This window comes from Gadus morhua, chromosome 4 (assembly GCF_902167405.1).
Source record: "Gadus morhua chromosome 4, gadMor3.0, whole genome shotgun sequence".
Classification (NCBI taxonomy): Eukaryota; Metazoa; Chordata; class Actinopteri; order Gadiformes; family Gadidae; genus Gadus; species Gadus morhua.
The window spans coordinates 20706734-20728299 of NC_044051.1; the positions used below are offsets into that span (position 1 = coordinate 20706734).

General features: G+C 43.2%; 2 protein-coding genes across 4 annotated transcripts; both read right to left on the minus strand.

Annotated features, from left to right (window-relative positions):
• Positions 1–852: 852 nt before the first annotated feature.
• LOC115542489 (TNF receptor-associated factor 2) lies at positions 853–10184 on the minus strand. Of its 2 annotated transcripts, none has more exons than XM_030354764.1 (11): positions 9868–10184; positions 9039–9248; positions 8867–8945; positions 7903–8001; positions 7553–7714; positions 7364–7438; positions 7184–7258; positions 6441–7052; positions 5188–5365; positions 4754–4902; positions 853–4454 (listed from the first exon to the last, which is right to left on the minus strand). In XM_030354764.1, the coding sequence occupies exons 2-11, from the start codon at positions 9224–9226 to the stop codon at positions 4236–4238; spliced, it is 1836 nt and encodes a 611-aa protein (XP_030210624.1). In that variant the 5' UTR covers positions 9227–9248; positions 9868–10184; the 3' UTR covers positions 853–4235. The 2 variants fall into 2 exon arrangements, with proteins under 2 accessions (XP_030210624.1, XP_030210625.1); XM_030354765.1 differs by lacking the exon at positions 9868–10184 and adding an exon at positions 9453–9861.
• A 608-nt stretch (positions 10185–10792) lies between these two features.
• Positions 10793–18734, minus strand: LOC115542490 (GRAM domain-containing protein 2B). 2 transcript variants are annotated; one of them, XM_030354766.1, is made up of 14 exons: positions 18495–18734; positions 18019–18117; positions 15525–15612; positions 15360–15429; positions 15144–15247; positions 14833–14928; positions 14673–14744; positions 14092–14172; positions 13803–13914; positions 13528–13638; positions 13211–13298; positions 12699–12788; positions 11432–11516; positions 10793–11201 (listed from the first exon to the last, which is right to left on the minus strand). In XM_030354766.1, exons 1-14 carry the CDS (start codon positions 18596–18598, stop codon positions 11163–11165), a joined length of 1239 nt encoding a protein of 412 aa, XP_030210626.1. In that variant the 5' UTR covers positions 18599–18734; the 3' UTR covers positions 10793–11162. The 2 variants fall into 2 exon arrangements, with proteins under 2 accessions (XP_030210626.1, XP_030210627.1); XM_030354767.1 differs by lacking the exon at positions 18019–18117 and having other exon boundaries at positions 18495–18721.
• Between the last annotated feature and the right edge of the window lie 2832 nt (positions 18735–21566).

The following is a 21566-nucleotide window of genomic DNA, read 5'->3' on the forward strand; positions in this document are numbered from 1 at the left end:
ATAGGCCTATTAAACCAGCCAGAACCCTAAATCACACACTGTTTGGTCTCTGGAAACTTCTGCACAATGTTTGGTTCCAGAGTAGGCTAGTAGTGGCCCTCTCTCTATGAGACCCCGATCGTTACTCTCATGTTTTTATGTATGGATATAAAAACCCTTCAAATAAAGCAAGAGTCTCCAGACTTGGATGATAACATCACCTGCTGAATAAATGCTTAAAATAAAGGATGGAAACCCTAAGCAAGGCATGACGCGACGTCAAAGAGGGAGCATATAGCGATTCAATGCGTTCACATACGTGAAGTATTGATGGACAAACTATTCTGTGGATGGATCAGAGAAACAAACGGCCTTTCATCTCTGACCAAGATTTCAGTTTGTTCAGGTGTCTCCCCCTGACTGAAAACTGGACGCCAGCTCAGTGTTCATCTCCAGGAAATAAAGCAGTCAGGACCAGAGGGACATATTTCCTTGCACTTTGGATCAATTTTGGTTGATTTGCCCCAAAACAAAAGAAAATAAAGGACTGCTCTGGAATTCTGCAGTGTGCATTTACTTTCCACTTTTCGGTTCATCTGTCACATCCAGCAGGGCAGAAGAAGCACAATGGGAATCATATCCAAGTCCCACTTGTTAGATTTGCTTGTTAATGCCTTTGGTAGGGGGAAATATCTTTCTCCATAAAAACTGTTAAACCATAGATTCTTGTGGCAAAACATCAGAAACATTTTTCAGTCAATTTGTAACTCTCTCTATTAGTGATCTTTGGCGCCCTCCTCAGATATCTTGTAGAACTTCCCATGATGGCCAGTTGGGGGCCTCCACTTCACATCAAGTGAACACAAACAAGGCTACGAGATGACAAATGTAGCTTTATTTCATATACGGCATGTACTCGTAGCACGGTACACTAATGAAAGACATCAGAATGTATATGGCTCTGATTTCAAGGTGTACAAATCACAAAACATTACCCTGTTTGGAGAAGGAACAAGTACAAAGTGCACAATGACGAGTCCAATTGTCAAACACAACTGCATCACATTAGAGACGTGGTTGACGGTTTCATCAGCGAGTAAATAAAGAACCACGGAACGACAGCTTACATTCAAAACCTCAACAGGGTCTATATTTAGTGGAGTAGCTTAATATTAAATATTTAATGATACCGAAATCTCCGTCCGTGGTTGAATAATTGACCCATGCATCAAGTTGAAATGTAAAACACAGACACCAAGCAAACACACACACACACACACACACACACACACACACACACACACACACACACACACACACACACACACACACACACACACACACACACACACACACACACACACACACACACACACACACACTAAACGCGCAGGCACACGCACACAAAACATGTTCCTCACACATCCTAACACCAAGCACACGCACACATACTTTTCTATTATATTTGGCACCATGTCTTAGCATAGAATATAAATTACAGCTTGCAATACAACATTGTTAGTATGGAGGTATCATCTGATTTTGGCACAATACAATACGTGTTAAAAAAAAAAATTAAGTCATTCTGCTTATTTCATGCACACAATAATAGTAACACCAGCTCTGTAGGCCTATGTCGTGGATCTGAATCCATTTCTACAGCACTGTTTGTAAAATCAACATCATAACCTTAAATCAACCACAGCGTTAACATCATCTGAGCTCTGGGTTACGCCTATGCAAAGCTAGCTTCTATATTTTAGCTTCAACGTTTTACTCTGTTTTCCCGCCTCTTTTTTCCAAGCAGTGTAGGCTACTGTTCATATAATGACCTTCGTAAAGTCTTCAAGAAAGGGTGCCATAATAGTCCAAATGTAACAGAAAAAAATATGCTAATTTGAGAAGCAAATAATCCTGACTTTGTCCTGGCCTGTTCAAACCATCTTGACAAACAAAAAGTTGGTATATAGATATAGAATCATTAAGGTATTTAGTAATACTATGAATATTAGAACACGTACTGTTTACTAATGTTAGTATTTAGAATAGTTCAACATTATGTTATGAAAGATACATATTTATAAATTGTTATGAATATATATATTTATATATATATATATATAAAATATATGCATCTGCTTATATCCCTATAGAACGGACGCAGAGCAAGATATAACATAATAGCATTACTATGGTTATCTCCATCCAAACGAATACAAATAAAAGTGTTCGCCGCGGGCCTACGAAGCAAACCGACGTGAACCTCCATAGTGAACATGAATTGAGGCCTCCCATGCACAGAGGGGCCTCAATGCAGACCAAGAGTGGTTTCAGAACAGGCCGAGAGGAGGCCTCGCTGCCAGGGCTAGCAAGCTCCTGGGAGGCACAATCGTAAAATATGCAAAGCGTCTGATATCTCCGGATAGAAAAGGAAAAAAAAATCACATTTAATAAAGCTGTAGCCTTTTTCCGCTGTGATTCGTGGGGTTTGTCTAACAAATTCAATGGTACGTCGACTTTGATTTAAAATAAAAACAAGGTTATGAGGTGTCTTTTTTGGGGGGAGGGGAGGGGGGAGCTGCATCAAACATCCATCTTCGTTAAATAACGCTTCAACAAACACTTTCAGCCTCCTTTCAATGTTCCCTACAACGACAATGATTGTATGATTGATTCACATCTGTACTCTAGCTTAAGAGAAAGACAAAAAAAAAAAAAACACTATATGCAATTTATATGGACGGCAAAAATCAATTAAAACGAGGAACGAAAAATGATTTTGCTTTAGTTTCATGGAATCTGTGTTGAACCTCCAGTGGCGGGGGGAGGGGGGAGGGGGGTGTTGGGACGGGCCCTAAGGGCACATCCCCGTGGTGCAGGGGTGGGGTGGGGGTGGGGGGGGTGGGTGGGAAGGTCTGCATGCGGGCCCTCGTCCAGACCGGACTCTAGCGGGACACACATGGTGCTTGATTGGCAAGTTTCCCTGACTCCCTGATAACTCCACTGTATCTTCCACAGATGTACCGAAACACCAATCAAAACCGTCAACCCCTATTGGTCACACAAACGCTAACGCTATTTAACATGGATGTGTGTGCGCGGTATGCATGTGTGTATGTGTTGTGTTGTTATGATGCCTGGATCCGACACGCAGGCAATGTCCACCATTACGGATGGCGAGTTTCACCAACGATGGCGACCTCGAAGCCCGGAGTTCGCTTCGCGCCGCTCAGTGGAAAGAAATTAAGGAAATAGATTTGTATGAGTTAAAAAAAAAAGGGCAATTAAATATAGCTGCATGCACTTTGCGCAAAGAGGCAATTAATTTGCCTATAATTGTATTCATAACATAACTCCACGTTTGTCTATGCAAATTTACTCAACAGTAGCATCAAGAAGCTCACAATATTGACAGTACCAGTTTGGCAAGAAAAAAAGCAAATATTGTGCACGCCACGCCCTAACTCACAAGCTGCCCGCTGACTCGCTACACCGCCATGCCATCACACCCTAACTCACACGCACCCTAACAACATTCACACAGTCATGACATCACACCCTAACTCACAAGCACCCTAACAACATTCACAGTCATGACATCGCACCCTAACAACATTCACAGAGTCATGACATCACACCCTAACTCACAAGCACCCTAACCATGTTCGCACAATCATGACATCACACCCTAACTCACAAACACCCTAACATCATTCACACCATCATGACATCACACCCTAACTCAGAAGCAGCCTCACACCTCTCACACTATCATGACATCACACTCTAAATCACAAGCAACCCGCGGCCTCTCTACAACTACATGACATCACACCAATGAGTATCTGTTATATAATGTAAGACACGGCTGTATTGCATCAGCCAATCCAAACCAAGCCACGGTCACCAAGAGGACTAAGTTCTCTCGAAGCAGGAAGTAAAAACATGCTATATCCGTCTCCTAATTGGTTCCACCCACTAGACATGTCTATATTAAGCTCTACTCCCCCCCCACCCGGTCAATGATCAGCCTAGCCTTTTCACCATCACCCTCATCGCGACGGATAACGCAGGAAAATGCAGGAAAATGTACAGTAAGGTGAACCGGTTCTCCCTGAGGAACCATCCTGCCCCCCCAACACCAACGCCCGGGGGCCCTTTCAAAATAAAAGCCCTTCCAACGCCAGGCCCAGCATACGTTCGGACAACGTGTGTGAACCCTCAAGAAACAACCGGAACAAGGGCCCCGGGGGCCCCTAGAGGCCCGTGAGGTCCACGATGGCCTTGATGAAGATGGTGTCGTCGCGGATGTAGGAGTTCTTGGAGTCCAGCTTGGCGAGCGGGCAGAAGAGGGGGCAGCCGCTGGCGATGTTCATCTCACTCACGGGCCGCTGGAAGGACGAGGAGGTGACGTCGGGCCGGAAGGCGTCGATGATGTGCTCCCTGTTGCTCTGGTCCAGCAGCATCAGGGTCACCTGGTAGGGGGAGAGGGGGGAGGTCATCCGTTACAGGGGGGGGTCGGCCCCACATTCTCTTTTTGAAATGGGGGAAGACAAGAAAGGTCTACTACTTCCTGTTTAACACTTTTCCAGACTGGCCGTATCCAAAGGGCAAATGTAAATTATGTTTGACTGTAAATGTGTCAGGTTTCCTCCTTTTGGATAGGCGTGGTCAATGCATTATTCTCTGTCACTACTTCAGGCCAAGTCTTTCTCTAACACTCTTTGATCCAGCACTTATTCCCAGTGCTAACGCTAGCCTAGCGGCGTCTCACCTTCTGGTTGAAAGGCCACTTGAGCAGCGCGTCGCTCAGGCCTCTCATCACCACAAAGAACAGGGAAAGGTGGCTGCTGCGGCCGGTCCCGTCGCCGTTCAGGTAGATACGCAGACACATCTTGTAGCCGTACTTACTGGTGTAGAACGCTGTAGAGTAGAAGAGGCAGAAGGGGGGGAAGGCTTAACAAAATGACCTCTTAGCTTGAAACTCACTCATCTTTAAGATCCCGTATCATGCTTTTTTACCCATTATTATTCTATATTGAGTTCTCGATGGGTGCGAATACTCCCCGTGGCTCAGACTTAGATTTTTGTAGCATAGCAGACGTAAAGCATGTATGCATACGTCATTAAACAGTCTAAAGCAAAGGGAAAAGTCGCATGATATCACCCCTTTAATCCAAAAGGAACACAGGGTTTTGTCAGGGTTACCAGGGGAGAACATGGCGGGGGCGCGACCCGCGATGGCATCCTGTCTCTTCTTGGTGAAGTCTGAGATCCTCCAGACAAAGACGCCGTCGAAGGTGGTGGCGGCCATCTCTCGGAGTCGACCCTCGATCTCGGCCACGGTGAGGTCCTTCAGGCCCACCGTCCGCTCCAGCTGACGGACCTGAGACACGACACCAGGCCAGACGATGAGAACGCCGACGTACGACCGTAGCTAATATATGTGTTAAGGTCCCGTCATTTACCACCGGTTAAGAGCCCTTACGAAATCTTTGGGACGTCAGTTGTGATATCATGAGTCTTCCATGCGGCGGCCCCTGATGAAGTATCAATATAGCCGTTGCATGTCTCAATGAGTCTGTGAATCACCTATTTATATGCAAGGGATAATGTATAGAACGCCAGTCATTATCAGGAAGAATAAGTGTGTCTTGCTTCGCCCTGAAGGGGCTTATTTTCGATAATGACCGGCGACGTTCTATACATTATCCTGCTTATTACACGGCTACTTGCCCAAAGAAATGACTTCACATGGTGTCTTTTTATTCACCATGTGGGGTACTTATTGTTTACATCTTAGATTACACAGTTCAGGCTGCTGCAGCTATCTCATGGGAGAGATTGTATGACACTAGGTGGTACAACCTGAGTCATGCACAATAAAAAAAGAATTGCCCAACTCGTATCGAACCGTGATGGTGAGGTATGAACCGAACCGTAACTTCAATGTACCGTTACACCCCTAATATATATATATATATATATATATATATATATATATATATATATATATATATATATATAAACAAATACACATACACACACAGACACACATATACAGTATATATGCATACATACATACATACATACATACATACATACATACATACATACATACATACATACATACATACATACATACATACATACATACATACTTATAGGGGTGGGACAAAATATCTATGCGATAAATCGTTGTCCTTCTTCGTGTGATACGAGAATCGAATATTGACATAATGTTTTTGTATTTAAAAAAATAAAAAATAAATGTAAGAATTAAAGTAGCATTCCTATGCTTTAATCCTGAAAGTTAGACAGGAACTATCGCCCCAAATATCAATATTTAAGGCGCTCTAATCAGATTTCCCTGCTCAGAATCGCTGAATCGCGATATTATCGGTATCGCGGGCGTATCGAATCGTGAGGTACCCTGTGATTCCCACCCCTAATATATATACCTTATTGCTCAGGGCCTCTATCTTGTCCTGGTCCAGCCGGTGCTGCCGGTTGCTGGCCTCCATGGTGGTGGCGAAGCGCTCCACCTCCCGGTTCAGGACACACACCACGTTCTCGAAGGTGCCCGCCTTCACCTCCAGGTCAATGCAGCGGCGGCCCAGCTCCGCCACCTTGGTCTTCTCGCTGTGCAGCTGCAGCTCCAGGGCCGCGCCCACCGAGCTGGGCAGTGGGGTGAAGGAGGTGGACACCGTGAGGACGGGGGCCAGGGCGGAGGAGGGGTGGGGCGGCGGGGCGGAGGCGGAGGCCAGAGCTCCTGAGCTGCAGGCGGATGAGGAGGCGGCGGCGGCGGCGCCGGAGGAGGACGAGGAAGAGGACGAGGACGAGGCAGCCCCCTGCACGGGAGGCCCAGACGGGGTGTGGCTGAGCAGGGAGACTCTGGCCTCCAGCTCCCGGAGGGACTGGTGGAGCTCCACCAGCTTGTGTCCGGCCAGCTCCAGCCCCTGCGGCTGGAGGCCCTCCATGCTCACCTTCATGCCCATGATGTAATGCAGCAGCAGGTTGAGGTGCTCGTAGGCACAGGCGCGCTCGTGGTCGTGGATCTTCTCCTTCTCCACCTCCGCGAGAACAACATCATGGAAGTCAACAGGTGAAGGACAGGTGGCAGCAATGGACACACACAGATTCATGTGTTTGCATCTGTAATCTAGTCAGTGATAGATTCTGACCTACTATCGCAAATACTTACGGACATATCACAGCCTACGACATGAAATCGACATGGAGTCCTGAATTTGCTGCAGAACTTGATATGGTCAACGTACTACAGAAAGGAAAAGAGAAGCCATGTTGTGGTTAGACTATCAGGAAGGCTGTTCCAGTCTGCTACTAAACATATTCTCTGTAAATGAGGAAACGGAGACATTACTTTTTCCCGGGGGATTTTCTTCTTGGCACATCCTTCGCAGATCATCGGGTACTTTGGGCATATTTCATCATGTGCCTAAGATAAAAAGGCAACAGAATCTGTATTTAACATGGATGGACCAACATATCTTCATATTGATCTCGATTGAAACGTGGGGGTCCACTTTAGTTCTGAGGATCCATGTGAGACCTTTATGTTTTTGAAGTGGAAGGGCTCCTTGCAGTACTTGCAGTTCAGCGTTCTCTCGGGACACTCTCGCTCGCTGTGGCGCTCCTGCTCGCTGAGACGGACCCTCTCTTTACAGGACGGACACGGGATGATCATGAACTCACACTTCCCTTCGTGGTTCACCTGCACAACACATGCAGGCCGATAACACACTTAGAAACGTGTTGGCATAGGCAAAACACACACACACACACACACACACACACACACACACACACACACACACACACACACACACACACACACACACACACACACACACACACACACACACACACACACACATCATAACATCTTGAAAGACAGCCCACCTCATACTCCTTGATGCTGCCGGTCCAGGTGCAGCTCTCGTGGATGCAGACCGCTGACAGGTTTTCAACCTCTCGCCGAGCAGCATTGTCAGGAAAAGCCTGCAAATAAAGAACAACAAAAGCCATCCATCAGCTATTAGGGAATGAAACACTGTGATAATATCTGGTCCGAGACCAGGAGGTTTGAGCGATTTTAGGGGTTGTATATTTTCTAAGTCTCTCTCTCTCTCTGCTTGAAGGAATAAATAATGTTTAATTACTCTTTTTACCCTCTCTCTCTCTCTCTCTCTCTCTCTCTCTCTCTCTCTCTCTCTCTCTCTCTCTCTCTCTCTCTCTCTCTCTCTCTCTCTCTCTCTCTCTCTCTCTCTCTCTTGTGTCCCCCTCTTTCTGTCTCTCTCCCCCTCTCTCCCTCTCTCTCTCTCTCTCTCTCTCTCTCTCTCTCTCTTGTGTCCCCCTCTTTCTGTCTCTCTCCCCCTCTCTCTCTCTCTCTCTCTCTTGTGTCCCCCTCTCTCTTTCTCTCTCCGCCTCTCTCTCTCCGGCTCTCTCTCTCTCTCTCTCTCTCTCTCTCTCTCTCTCTCTCTCTCTCTCTCTCTCTCTCTCTCTCTCTCTCTCTCTCTCTCTCTCTCTCTCTCTCTCCACAATTCTGGCCTTCTAAGTGCATTAAGAAGAAAGGGAATCTGCTTTGTTCAAATATGGTTGAACAATGTAATTCTGTGGCATTAAAGTTCAGTTTCTATTGCTAAAGGCCGTCTATTTAAGGTTGATGACGAGGGCTATCCAATTGAAGAGCAACAAAAATATCCACCCCAAAAATACAAGCAACCGTTTTTTCGTTCTTGTAAGCATCACAAACACATGTCGTAGGCCTAACTGTTCTTTATATCAGTATGTGTATCATTATATGCAGTCTAGTTTTCACGCACAATGACTGAACGGAGTAAACAGTAACATGACTTGTACTCACACATCCTTGCTTCAAAATGGATGTAGGCTCTTCAAAAATCTCTTCTTTAATGCAAGCGTTGCATTTCTGAGGTCCATTGCTGCCGACCAAAACACATTATTTATAAAACATACATTAATACAATTCATCCAAAAAACACACAGCCTGAAAACACAATGAACCCACGTGTTACCTGACAGTCCTATTGAAACAATAGGAGCAGAAGCGATGTCCACACTGGGCTTGGTAGGGGCGTCTGAGGATGTTGTGACAACAGTTGCAGAGGTGCTTGTCTTCCAGCTTGTTGGCCAGGATCTTCCTGGGAAAGCCTGGCTTGTTGTTCTCCATCGACGAGGGGGGGGACGGTTCCTGCGTGGCCATAGTGTCTGTTCACACGTCACACCTGGCAGGGAAGGGGCATAGGAGGTCACACTTAGGAGAGAAAAATGTTCTACGAGAAATGTTTCATTATTTAGCATTAAAAAGGTGCTTTGTGGTCAAATTATCCCTTGAGTATCACCCTCCTGAAGCTAAAGTTAAGCGAAAATAAACAATTGTATGGTATTCCTTGGACAGTGAATTCCAAATATCGTGATAACAACCTTACCTCAGAAATAACCCTCTCTGTTTCAAATCGGATTTCACAAGCGATCGCTGACGTTTGGAAAGCCTGTTCATCACAGGCCAGCTGGGAGGCCCGCATCCCTTTGTTTACATTTCGAGGATCCAGTCTTCGCTTCCACGGTGCCTTGTGGTGTACATGACATCATCTCTGACCTGGCTTATCTCAGCTCACACGGCTTCTACTATGGCCTACTTCATGGAAAATGTACGCCGCCGACAAATGGCCAAACCATTGTCTCTTCCTCTTGCCTCTGTTGCTAAGCTATCGGTCTGGAGTGGTACCCAACCTGCAGCCACGCCCCTCGGACAGACGCACAGTCCGACTTTCGAACACAAGACAATAATAGATAACAAATGTTTACCACGGCATTGCGATCATTACTTGACTTTAAACTCACCGGCGATCAGCATACACTGTCATCACTAACGGAGGAACAGTACAATGTTTTTTTCCCTCGCTGCAAAATCTCCGGCTGTAGATCATCAAGCCTGCATCAAGAGCATCGTTCATTTAGTAGAAGTAATCCATGTGTGTTTGTCAACGTGAGCCACATGATACAGATGTGGTATCCAAACGCGATGACTATTGTCCAATATCGCCATTGCACTTTCAGACTGTGTATTACGTCATGCACTCGGTCTGAGCATCGGGTTGATAGGCAGAAGAGATGTGGAGGCGTGGAGATAAACCGCGACCCACCGGAGGACGAGAGAGGATGTTCTGTAAACGGTTGAGAATAGATCGCAGAAAACAAATGGTTCAATAATGGGCTAAGAAAATAAACAGTAAGCAGCTATATATATATATATATATATATATATATATATATATATATATATATATATATATATATATATATATATATATATATATATATATATATATATATATATATATAAACTAAGCATAATAAGTGAATTTATCCTGAGGTTCAGCTATTGGTCTGAGCCAAATGAAGGCCCAATGTCGAGGCAGTAGTAAATAAGGTTTAGCAGCTCTTAGGAAACTATGCTCATTGTTTACCTGGATTAGTGGTAATCTGATGTTAATCTGTTGTTTTCCCTTTGCCCTAGTCTACCTGATATCACACAGTAGGCAGACATGTTTTGCCCTAGTCATGAATCAGATGATAGTTTATATAATATATTTAAAATTCATAAATGTAGTATAAGTATTAAGACATTGGATGTCTGTATCCAACTGTACTCAAATCAGACACCTATAGCAATTCATAACCAACACAAACTGAAACCTTGGTTAGAAGAAAAGAGACCACAATAAAGCACAGATCACAAAAGTTCAAAATAATTGCCAGCGACAAGTTTGAGTTATAAATACAATTTACTGATAAATCCTGTTGGACAGGGAACATATACAGCACATGTGATATAACGTTGATAAAACATTGAAATGTCTAATTCGTCGTGCCTTTGAAAGCTAAAATGCTACATAGGCCTACACACTATGTCACTAGTGCTAAGCTTTGATTTCCATGTATTCAAATTACACAACAAAGTGAAAAATAGAAATACAAAACCCTGAGTAGAAAGAGTAAATATACATGTATTGCACAAATATAGTTCAGACACATGTCTGAAATATCTCTATTGAAGATAACTCAATTATTTACGAAAAGATCTTCTGAAATGTTGAACTAGAAGGTGTTCTTCCAAGGTGGCACCACACACTCAGTCATGTCTCTCCAAGAAGCTTCAGGAGGTTCTTCTGAATCTACACGGATGAAAATATGCAAAAGTCAAGTCAACTTTATTATAACCAACCAAGGAAAAACTCTGTTTAAGCGCCGAAGAAAACGCAGAAAGAGGAGTCCTCCTTGAAGAAATGGTTAGCCCTTTTATCTACAAAGGTAAGTAGCATTAAGTATTGTAAGATGCTTTGCATAAACGTGATTTACACTAAGACCAAATAAAATAGATGGTAAAGTTGACGGGTGAACAAACCTTTTCTAATTTAAGCAGATTGGAGGTCAGCTCTTTATAGACCTCCGCATTAAAACCCTCCTGAGACTGGTGGCTTGCCGCGCTTCTGGAACACAAGGAGGAACCTGGGTTAACATCCACACACAGCTGTTTGGTAGAGGTCATCTGCTGGGGCTAGAGGGTCTGATTAGGAGTATGTTTAATTTAGCTGATGGTTTTATCCAAAAGGACGTATACAGACTAGGGCTTTGACTCCGAACTTTGTTATTTGAATATAATTTGAATATCAAAAAATAAATCAAAATTCGAACGAATATTAGGCAGTCCTTAATATTCCAACCTGTTATGGGCAGGCCAAGAGGGAGAGACGTCGAAGAACCCGATGCAGTCTATTCATAACATTGTAATGACCACGGAAGAGGCAGTGAATTGAGTATTGATTAGACAGCGATTTATTAGAAACTAGAGCTGTCAGTTAAACGCGTTATTAACGGCGTTAACGCAAACCAAATTTAACGGCGTTAAAAAAATTATCGCGCGATTAAGGTAATTATTTTATTTAAAAAAAAAAGAAAAAAGTTGTTCAAATGACATTTGTTCAAAGCAGTCGTTTATTTGCACTATAGGCTCTTTTTTTGTATCGTCCTGTTTTGATCAGTATATGCCAATGTTGTTATCAATAAAAAATCATTTGCACAAGGCAAGCCGATGCACTTCATCATGTTGATAAGAGAATTAAAATGAGAAGAATTATGGGACAAAAAAATCAAGGGATATTTAGCATAGAATTTTTTTTTTGCGATTAATCGCGATTAATAATAGTTAACTATGACATTAATGCGATTAATCACGATTAAATATTTTAATCGCTTGACAGCTCTATTAGAAACCTAATAAACCTTTGGAACACGCAAGACCAGTAACCATAGCAACGCCGGTCAACAAACCAGTCTTACTGAAGGCATTTAATGGTCAAAATATTATTAATAAATATTTGAATATATTCTAATATTAATATTAATATTAATAAACAAACAAACTTTGAATATGATTTTTGGGCAAAAGTCAAAGCCCTAATACAGACTGTGGATCCATAACACTGAGGTGATAGGGGTGATGCCACTAGCTCTGTGATGCAGTGCAGGGTGTCCCTACACTACTTATTGTATCAGTAGTTCTTGGTTGATCAAATGTTATCCATACAAACAGCTTGGATTATATTTTATTTGTTTTCTTTGAACTCCTCATAAAAGTGGGTGTCTTACTCATGGGGTACTGAGGTACTTACTCTCCCACAGAAACCAAGGAGTTCAAGCGATGTTCCAGAACCACGATCTTGAAGGCCATGTAACACGAGGACAGGACCAGAACACTAACTCTGTGGGGACACAAACACACAAAGAGCCACAGATAAACACAACAGTGTATTAGTATCCAGGACAGATCAGACAACCCCCCTTATTTCAAACGTGTCAGAACATGCCCAGAATTGAAAGACAGTATAGCATGTCAATCGGAAATTTTCCCCAGAAAAACCTGTTATAGCACTTTAAAAGACAATACCGGTGTGAAATCAACCCACTCCGTGACTCCTGGCTCCACTGAAGCGTCTGTTACTAACATCACTTCTCCAGGTCAGCTCGCCCATATTGCCTAACAACACGTGACGTGATGTGTATTTGAAGATAGAGGTGCCATGTTACCATTGTTCCCAGTCCTGCCTGGAGAGACTTACGATGGTGTGATCAGTGTGTTGTCCTGTAGCATAACGCGGATGCATGTAATACAAACATTACTTACAAGAACAAATAGATAAGAAGGATTGTGTTGAGGGATGGGGGCTGTGGCTTTCCTCTGTGGTTTGACTCCAGGGCTGGTTTGGTTGGGACTGCATGTAAAATACAGGGTAACATTTAGACAAAAAGTAAAATGTGGTTATGATATATATATATATATTTGATGACTTAAACTCGACTAACAATGTAGTGGTGTCATCTTTTTTAGATTGGCTTGTTCTCACTTTCTATTGCCTTAATGACTAAACCCTCACACAGAACCCACAGAAGAAAAAGCATTTTGTATGTTCTCCCCTCTGAAGGAATCTGAGCTTGTGTTACCGTTCTGCAGCGGGTGTTTGGGCGCGGGTGACTGCAGATGGATGTCTGCGTGCACAGACACCTCTCCATTCTTCCCCACGTTCAGAAAGGTCTCTGGCATGCCGTCAAAGTCTAACAGGAAACACAAATGACTAAATGTAGATCCATATGTTTACTTTAACCAACTAACCCGCCCCTTATGTGTAGTGTCAACACACGATCAGGAGGATCATGTGGTGGAAACGGTATTGTGATTACGCAGCCCTACAACAACATGTCAAAGGCCCCTTACACACCGGCCATTTTCTCATAGTCTGGTGTCTGTGATCCGGAACTGCTCGACTCCAGCGGGTCTTGTCTTCTGTGGCGCAATCCACTATCTAGGTCAGAGAAGTCTCTGCAGAGGTCCTACAATGGACAATATTAGGAAACAGCCAATGATGAAAACCAACAGGGCTTCCATACAGCAACACAATGGGAACAAACACTCTTTCTCGATGCATGTAGATATTTATATGTGTAAAAACAGGGGCTTTGTAGCTTGAGCTCAGTGAGAAGTGTGGTCTGTGGTGGGGCCCTACTGACGTGAGGAAGTGATGCCGGCGCCTCCACGCTGAAGCTGTTCTCGCAGGAGGAAGTGATGGGGCTACTTCCTGTGTTCCCCACCTATGTTTGAAGAGACAGCGGCTGGTTGGTTACACGGCAACAAACAAAGGCAGATCTGCATGTAGACATACGCCGAGAGTTCACGCTTTACACAATGTAAGTCATTTACTCTGCCCTGCACTATGGAGACACGCAAAAAGAGGATAATAGGTGCTTCTGTATTAACAGTCAATTCATAAAGAAAAACGTCATCACCGCATAAAAGGCCTTCCAGTTTGTTGGATTTTACTTGATTTTACTTTTGCCTTCAAATTCCTGATTCTCATGCATCTGTACAGCTTATTGGAGGGAAAGAATTACAAGCAGAAGTATTCTCTTTCTCTAGAAGCAGCATAGACACTGTAAATTACATCAACCAACTGCCATCTCAAAAAGCAACAGAGCCCAAACACAGTAAGTGGTTAGGAGGCTAGTATTACTGCAATTGCTGCAGTATATGGCTTTGTGTTGAAAAAGACACAAACCCTTGTGTAAATAAAACACATAAAGAGATAACTTACGTCCAAGTGAACACTGATGGATTTGAGGAGTTTAAAGGTGTTGTCTCGTGAAAGGAATGACACGAACACATGCTACAAAACAGGGATAGGTAGTCAACGTAAACAAGTTGCATTTAGAAATCAATTATTTACTTGAATAAACAAATTAGCCCCGTCTTACCCGCTCTGTTGACGTAGCTATAACAATGGCGTTGGGGACTAAGATGGCGGTCTTGGTCTTTTTGATTAATGCTACAGCGAGCGCAGGGATGGAAATCTGGAGAAATAACGACAATAACCCTGTTTTACCTATCAATAAACCAAAAATACATGAATAAATAAATAAACCTATACAAACTAGCATTTATTTAATAATACATAAATCCTGACAACACAGACCTAAACCAATCGATGCAAACGTTCTAAAACAAACACAGAAATACGTTTGAATCCCATTAATGCAACAAGACCCACATGTGTTTGGTTTATTACCTTGGTGTCTCTCCCAAACACTTTAGAATGAAAGCAAATCCAGTTGTCTGAGACAAACATTTTCCCCTGGTACAAAATGTCCTTCTGTAGCGCACATGTGTAGCCTGTGGGCACACATAACCACAACATAGTCGAGGTTATTGAGAAGAAAAAATTACAAATGAAATATAAACTAACCACATGTTACTCCTCAAAAAATAGGAATCAACCTCTTACTTTGTTTAAGCAGCTCATCCTTGCTTATCTCCTTGAATAATTTGTGATACTGGACGTTTGTCTTTGATATCTATTAAAACAGAGCAAAAGCGTTTGGTTTTGAAGTGCACGGTTCACGTATGTACGGTCATGCCTTGCTCAAAGGTAACACTCAGGTGTCCTCACATGGCCAGGCTGGCTCTTCTTCCTGTCCAGCTTCCTGTCTCCGTCGGTCGGGGTCACCGCGGGCGCACACGGCTCCACAGGGCGGGGCCTTGAGAGAGAGAGAGAGAGAGAGAGAGAAATTGTATTTTTATTATACACGGCTAACGCCTTTCATAATACATACCAGAACATCCACATATATGTTACCGTTCAAGGTTTGGGGTCACTTAGAAATGTCCTTAGAAAAGCACTCATTTTTTCAATGAAGATAACATTAAATTGATAAGAAATACAGTCTGGAAATTGTTAATGTGGTAAATGTCTATTCTGGGTGGAAGCGGCAGATTATTTCTGGGATGTCTACATAGGTGTACAGAGGCCCATTTCCAGCCACCATCACTCCTGTGTTCTAATGGTACATTGTTTAGCTCATTGTGTTGAAGGGTTAATTGATGATTAGAAAATCCTTGTGCAATTATGTTAGCCCAGATGAAAACTGTCGAAGAAAAGTGAGAGTTTTCTTGGAAAACAGGAAATTGTCTGGGTGACCCACAAACTTTTGAACAGTAGTGCATAAGTAACAAATAAAGAAGACAGCAAACAGGAATTGGTGTGGCTAATGTAACGTTTCTCACCACATCAATACGATCTTGGACTATGAACTAATAAACCGATCAGTGATCTACACACTCACTAGGTCCGCTGGAGGGGGGTCAAGTGAAAGCGTCTTTGGGTACCGAGAAAAGCGCTATATAAAACCTATGTATTATTATTATTATTATTAAGTGTATTAAGTTATGAATTCAACTGTATTCAATAAATGAATGGATGATAGAGGTCTGTGGTGTTGAATGTAGTCATTATTAAAGTAAAGTCCTTACTAATTCATGCACTTATTGTTTGATAGTTGACACATTATTCATGATACAGTAATTTGTATTAGGGTAGGGAATCACAGGGTACCTCACGATATGATATGCGATACATGGCCTGCGATACCGATAATTACGGTCTTTATTTATGATCCAAACTGAGTTTTTTAGTTATTCGTTTTTGGTTAGTTAACTTCCGCTTAAGTTTCCTTCATTCATGTGTTGAGCAACACCTCGAGGAGCAGAGATATCTATTCAGAGCCTCTTATTTTATTCATTAAAACATAGTAATTTTTAGCGATATTTCCTGTCTAACTCTTCAGGAATGAAGAAGAAATAAATTCTTATAAGGAAAAAGCATTTGTGAACAGTGACTAATACAGACCACAATGTGGCAGTCGTTTTTTGAGAAGTGTAACAAGGAGCCATCACATGGAAGTGTACACTGACCACACCTGACAAGTTAATGTGAACTCTGTGGTCGCTATTCTAATTTCACTTGTCTTCAGAAACTCTTCCTGCTCAAATAAGTCTGCTGAAATGGCGCTGTTGGGAGAGAAGCTTTTGTGTTGTTCTTAATGTTTAAGATGGTATAGCATAGGCAGAAAGAATTTGCTGTTGCACAGTCATGCATTGTTGCGTCTGTATAACATACAACATAGGTTCATCGGTCAACATTTGGCGACCTGGCTACCGTCATGCCTATCAATCGCAGTTGATGTAGGCCTTGTTTGAAAGTGTTTTTTGTTTTGTTAGAAAGATATTGGTTATTCAACAGGTATTGATGAAAAAAATATTTGATCCTTTGTGGTATTGCTGTTTCGGGCTAGGTATGACTCGGAGAGGTAGATGTTCAACACGTGGTCTATTCAGAGACACAAGGTAAACAAGCTTGCATTCTGGAGGTGGTTCAAGAAGCATCTCTGAACACAGGTAAGAATTCAGTTTACTGAAGTGGATGGAGTGGTAAATGCTGCCCTGAGAGGGGGGTCCTGGAGGCCCCGGCTCTGTCTATAATGTTCGCTTGAACGCGTTCAAGAGTGAGGGAAAAAATAGGTCACGCTCAGGTGACGCACGCAGCATCTGATCTGAAGGCCAGCATAGCAAAAAATAACTTATATTTGAATTAGGAAAATTAATTCACAAAGCATTGTTATGCATTTAACTATTACGACCAAAGGAAAACAATCATCATATCCTACGAAACAATCGAAAAGTAAAACCAAACCAACCAAACGGCTAATACAAGAGGAGAGTGTGGTGGGTGGGTCGATGTGGTTGAGTTCAGGGCTAACTTGCATGTAAATTCAATGTAAAATCGTCCTAGCTAACTCAACGGATGGAGTGGCACCAGGCTGGTAGAGAAATCCAACCTTTAACCAGCTCTCTCTCACTCCGACCCAAGTGACACTACAAACATACCAGAGTTTTGTAACACTTTCTAATAGTTTCAACTGTTGCAATGTGTGAATGTGTGTATCAATGGGTGAATGATTATAAATGGGTGAAATATTGTACAGCGCTTTGGGTGGACCCAGATTGGAAATGCGCTTTATAAAAGTGGTCCATTCACCATGAACACTGTTAGCCTGGAGCAGCGGAAGCCAGAAACAGCTTGTGTCTGCTGTGTGTCTATAGGTCACCTGGTGAGTGGCTGTTTCTTCCTGCTCTCCGGGGGATCCATCTCGGAGTCCATAGTTGGTAGCAGAGGCTTGTCCTCGCTACCATTGTCCAACTCCGGTCTGCACAAATTAACACAGAGCAGTGATTGCGCACATTCAAGCACAACGTTTTGATCATCGTGTTTAAATATGCAAAAGGAATGAGTTGGCCTGCGTGTGAGTAAACCCCATCCAGCCTCAGGAGCAGCTGGATGTATAACAACGGTGTAATAAGCGGTTATACACATTTCAGAGGATTCACAACAATCGCCCCATGCATCGATATCGGCTCCTTGTCCAGGGACAAGACAGCATTGGAGCCCTTTAAAACCTCTAGTTGTGGCATTGAAATTGTAAATGAAAACATCCCGCAGAAGAATGTCGTGCGATGTGTTGATTCGTTGTCTGCAGAAAAGTCGGAGAAAACCCCATTGGGCCCAGTGTGTTCCTCTACTTACGTCGATGGGATCCGCCGAGAGTCTTTTCGGACTAACTTTCCGGCGTGAGAAAGTTGCTCGGCAGTCGGTACCGGGGAGAGGAGTCTTTCCGGGGGTTCGACCATCGGAACCGTTTAGTGGGGAACTGCTTTGTTAGATAAAATGCATGGGATGAGGACGGGAAGCCGTTCAAATTGGAGCTTTGGGAAGGTCGAGCACGAGCAGTGGGCAGTAACCTCCTGAGAGGTGGAGCCGGGAAAGGGGAGGAACGAACCCGAGGAAAACTAGGATCTGGGCGCAGAACCACTGGTTGCATATAGAGCAGGGGTTCCCAAGATTTTTTGTTACGAGGACCGGCATATTCATAAAAAAAATGTGGAGGGCAGTGTAAAACAATGCATTTTCTAGAAGAGAAACACAAGAAATGTCTCCTGAGACTTAAATAAACAAAAAATTGTCTGTGCATTTACATTGCTTGATTTACAGTGGTTTAGTTGCATATATTGATATGTTATGTCTATGTGTTAGAGCAAATAACTTGACTCGTTTAGCCTAAGTTATAGAATATAACAACAAACAAATATTATTATTATTTAAAAATAGCTTCCTGGAAATATTTCAAGAACCGGTTCTAACGGGGGTTGGGAATCGCTGAGCTAGGGAACCTGATATCAGACGTTCCGACGTAGGCCTACACAGCTCATTGGAGGCCCTCTCCCGTCTGTGATGTTAAATAAGTCTACAGGAAAGTCCTGTCTGTGATATGCTGCCTTTTATTCATAGTGATTCAAATGTAATTGGCCTATTAGTGGGCTAGGATGTCTCTTCTTGGAGCGCTGAAGCAAAAGTTTGCATAGTTTCAAAGACACACGTTGGCCTCTGCAAAAGGTTAGCTTTTTTTTTTATTTCACATATTTCCGTGTTCTAGGGAAACAGTAAAAAATAAAAAGTTGCTCCGACTTGCACACAAACACGGACACGCATTCACACAGACAAACCACAAAATATATCTCAACCTGAGCCTGCCATCGCCAGCAGGAGGCAGCACCGTCATAGCATTTGTCCATCACTGACGCGTTCTCCGTACACACATTAACCTGCACTGAGCCTCTAGTGGCTTGAGTTGTAGCTTCAGTTATAGCTAAATAAGGGTTCTGATTGACGGCAAGGCTCTTTACATATTTAAGCATTGTTAGGAAAGTCTGTGAAACTCGGGTCATATAGGAGGTAACACCCTACGCAACAAACCGTCACCTGTGTTTTACCTTTCTATATCACTGTCAAATAATATCAATTTAAAAAAAGGAAAAAGGTAAAGGAGATAATCTAAAACACAAAATTATGTTTATTCAAGCGGCATCTTATATTTTGTAGATGGAAACATTTTCCCAGTGGATCATGAATAATGATCATAATCTATTTTGATTTTGAAGTAAACGTACAAACCATATGCAACAACAACAAAACACATCTGCTGCTATCAGTATATCCTCTCTCTCTCTCTCTCTCTCTCTCTCTCTCTCTCTCTCTCTCTCTCTCTCTCTCTCTCTCTCTCTCTCTCTCTCTCGCTCTCGCTCTCTCTCTCTCTCATTGGAAAAGTAAAAGTAAGAAGACTGTGTGTGTGTGTGTGTGTGTGTGTGTGTGTGTGTGTGTGTGTGTGTGTGTGTGTGTGTGTGTGTGTGTGTGTGTGTGTGTGTGTGTGTGTGTGTGTGTGTGTGTGTGTGTGTGTGTGTGTGTGTGTTGGGAGGGGGGGGGGGGTAGTAAACTTGTCAAAGATCATTAAGTATCCAGGGAACAATGGCGGAGTCGGCGCAATGCAAGCTCTAGCGAGGGAGCCTGCCATTAATCATAGCTGACAAGGGACTAAGGTTAGAGGTGGGAGAGCTGCCAGCGACTCTGTTAGTGATTATACTGCCTTCTCATTCAGGGGGAGAGGAAGGCAGCCACAGAATAAGAAAGAGAGGGAGCGGGGGAGAGAGAGGGAGTCAGGGACCACCACGATCTGCTCTATAGGAGAATCAGAGACATGCTAAGACTGAGGTCGCTTGATTGTATGGCGATGAAATAGGCTACAGGTGGATATCACACAAGGATAATCAACCTTTATTTCATCCAGTCTATGACTATGAACCTCCTGCAATAAGATAATGAATGAAATGAAGGATTCAGTCTTTCTATCCATGCCACCACAATAAAGCAGGGATTGAAATTAGTATCTAAGCCGGGATGCTGAACCAAAAGCATTCTGTCTCCCACTCTGCAGAAGAAAGTCCTCTGCGTGGGACCGGCTCGTCTCTGTGGATTGACTCGGAATACCGACACACATTCGAAAGGATTGAGGTGAGGGAGAGACGATGAAGAATGGTGTTGAAGACGTAAAGAGGGAGAGAGAGAGAGAGCGAGAGACAGTGAGAGAGACAGATGGGGAGAGAAGGAAACAGAGAGAAGGAAACAGAGAGAGGGTGACAGAGAAAGATTCTTGCTGGCAGGGTGTAGGACTGAAGTCCTGTTAAGTGCTCTGCTTGAAAGCATGTCCGACCTCATTAGCTGTCAGTTGTAACAATACTGAGATGGCAGCGAAGACAGGTCCGAGTCTAGTGGTCATAAATCATTCTGCGACAGCTGCTTGACAAGCTGGGAACCAGTATTCAGAGAGAGAGAGGCAGAGAAAGGGAGAGAGCAGGAGAGACATTATCCAGGCACACTGTGTAGAGACTATACCGTTTTTCAAACAGCAATCTGAAATAATAGATTATTATTTCTTGCCTTAAAATATATTCAGAGTATGAATGTATGGGAGTGATATATGCATTTGAACAAATAATGAAGAAGGACATGGAATAAATTAAAATGTAAATGGTGTGTGCGTGTATGTGTGTGTGTGTGTAAGCGTATGTGTGTGTGTGTGTGTGTGTGTGTGTGTGTGTGTGTAAGCGTATGTGTGTGTGTGTGCGTCTATTTGTGTGTGTGTGTGTGTGTGGGTGTGTGTTTGTGTCTGAGTGCATTTGTGCGCGTTTGTGTGTGTGTGTGTGTGTGTGTGTGTGTGCATGTGTGCCTGTGCGTGTGTGTCTATATATATAAGCGGTGCTGGGC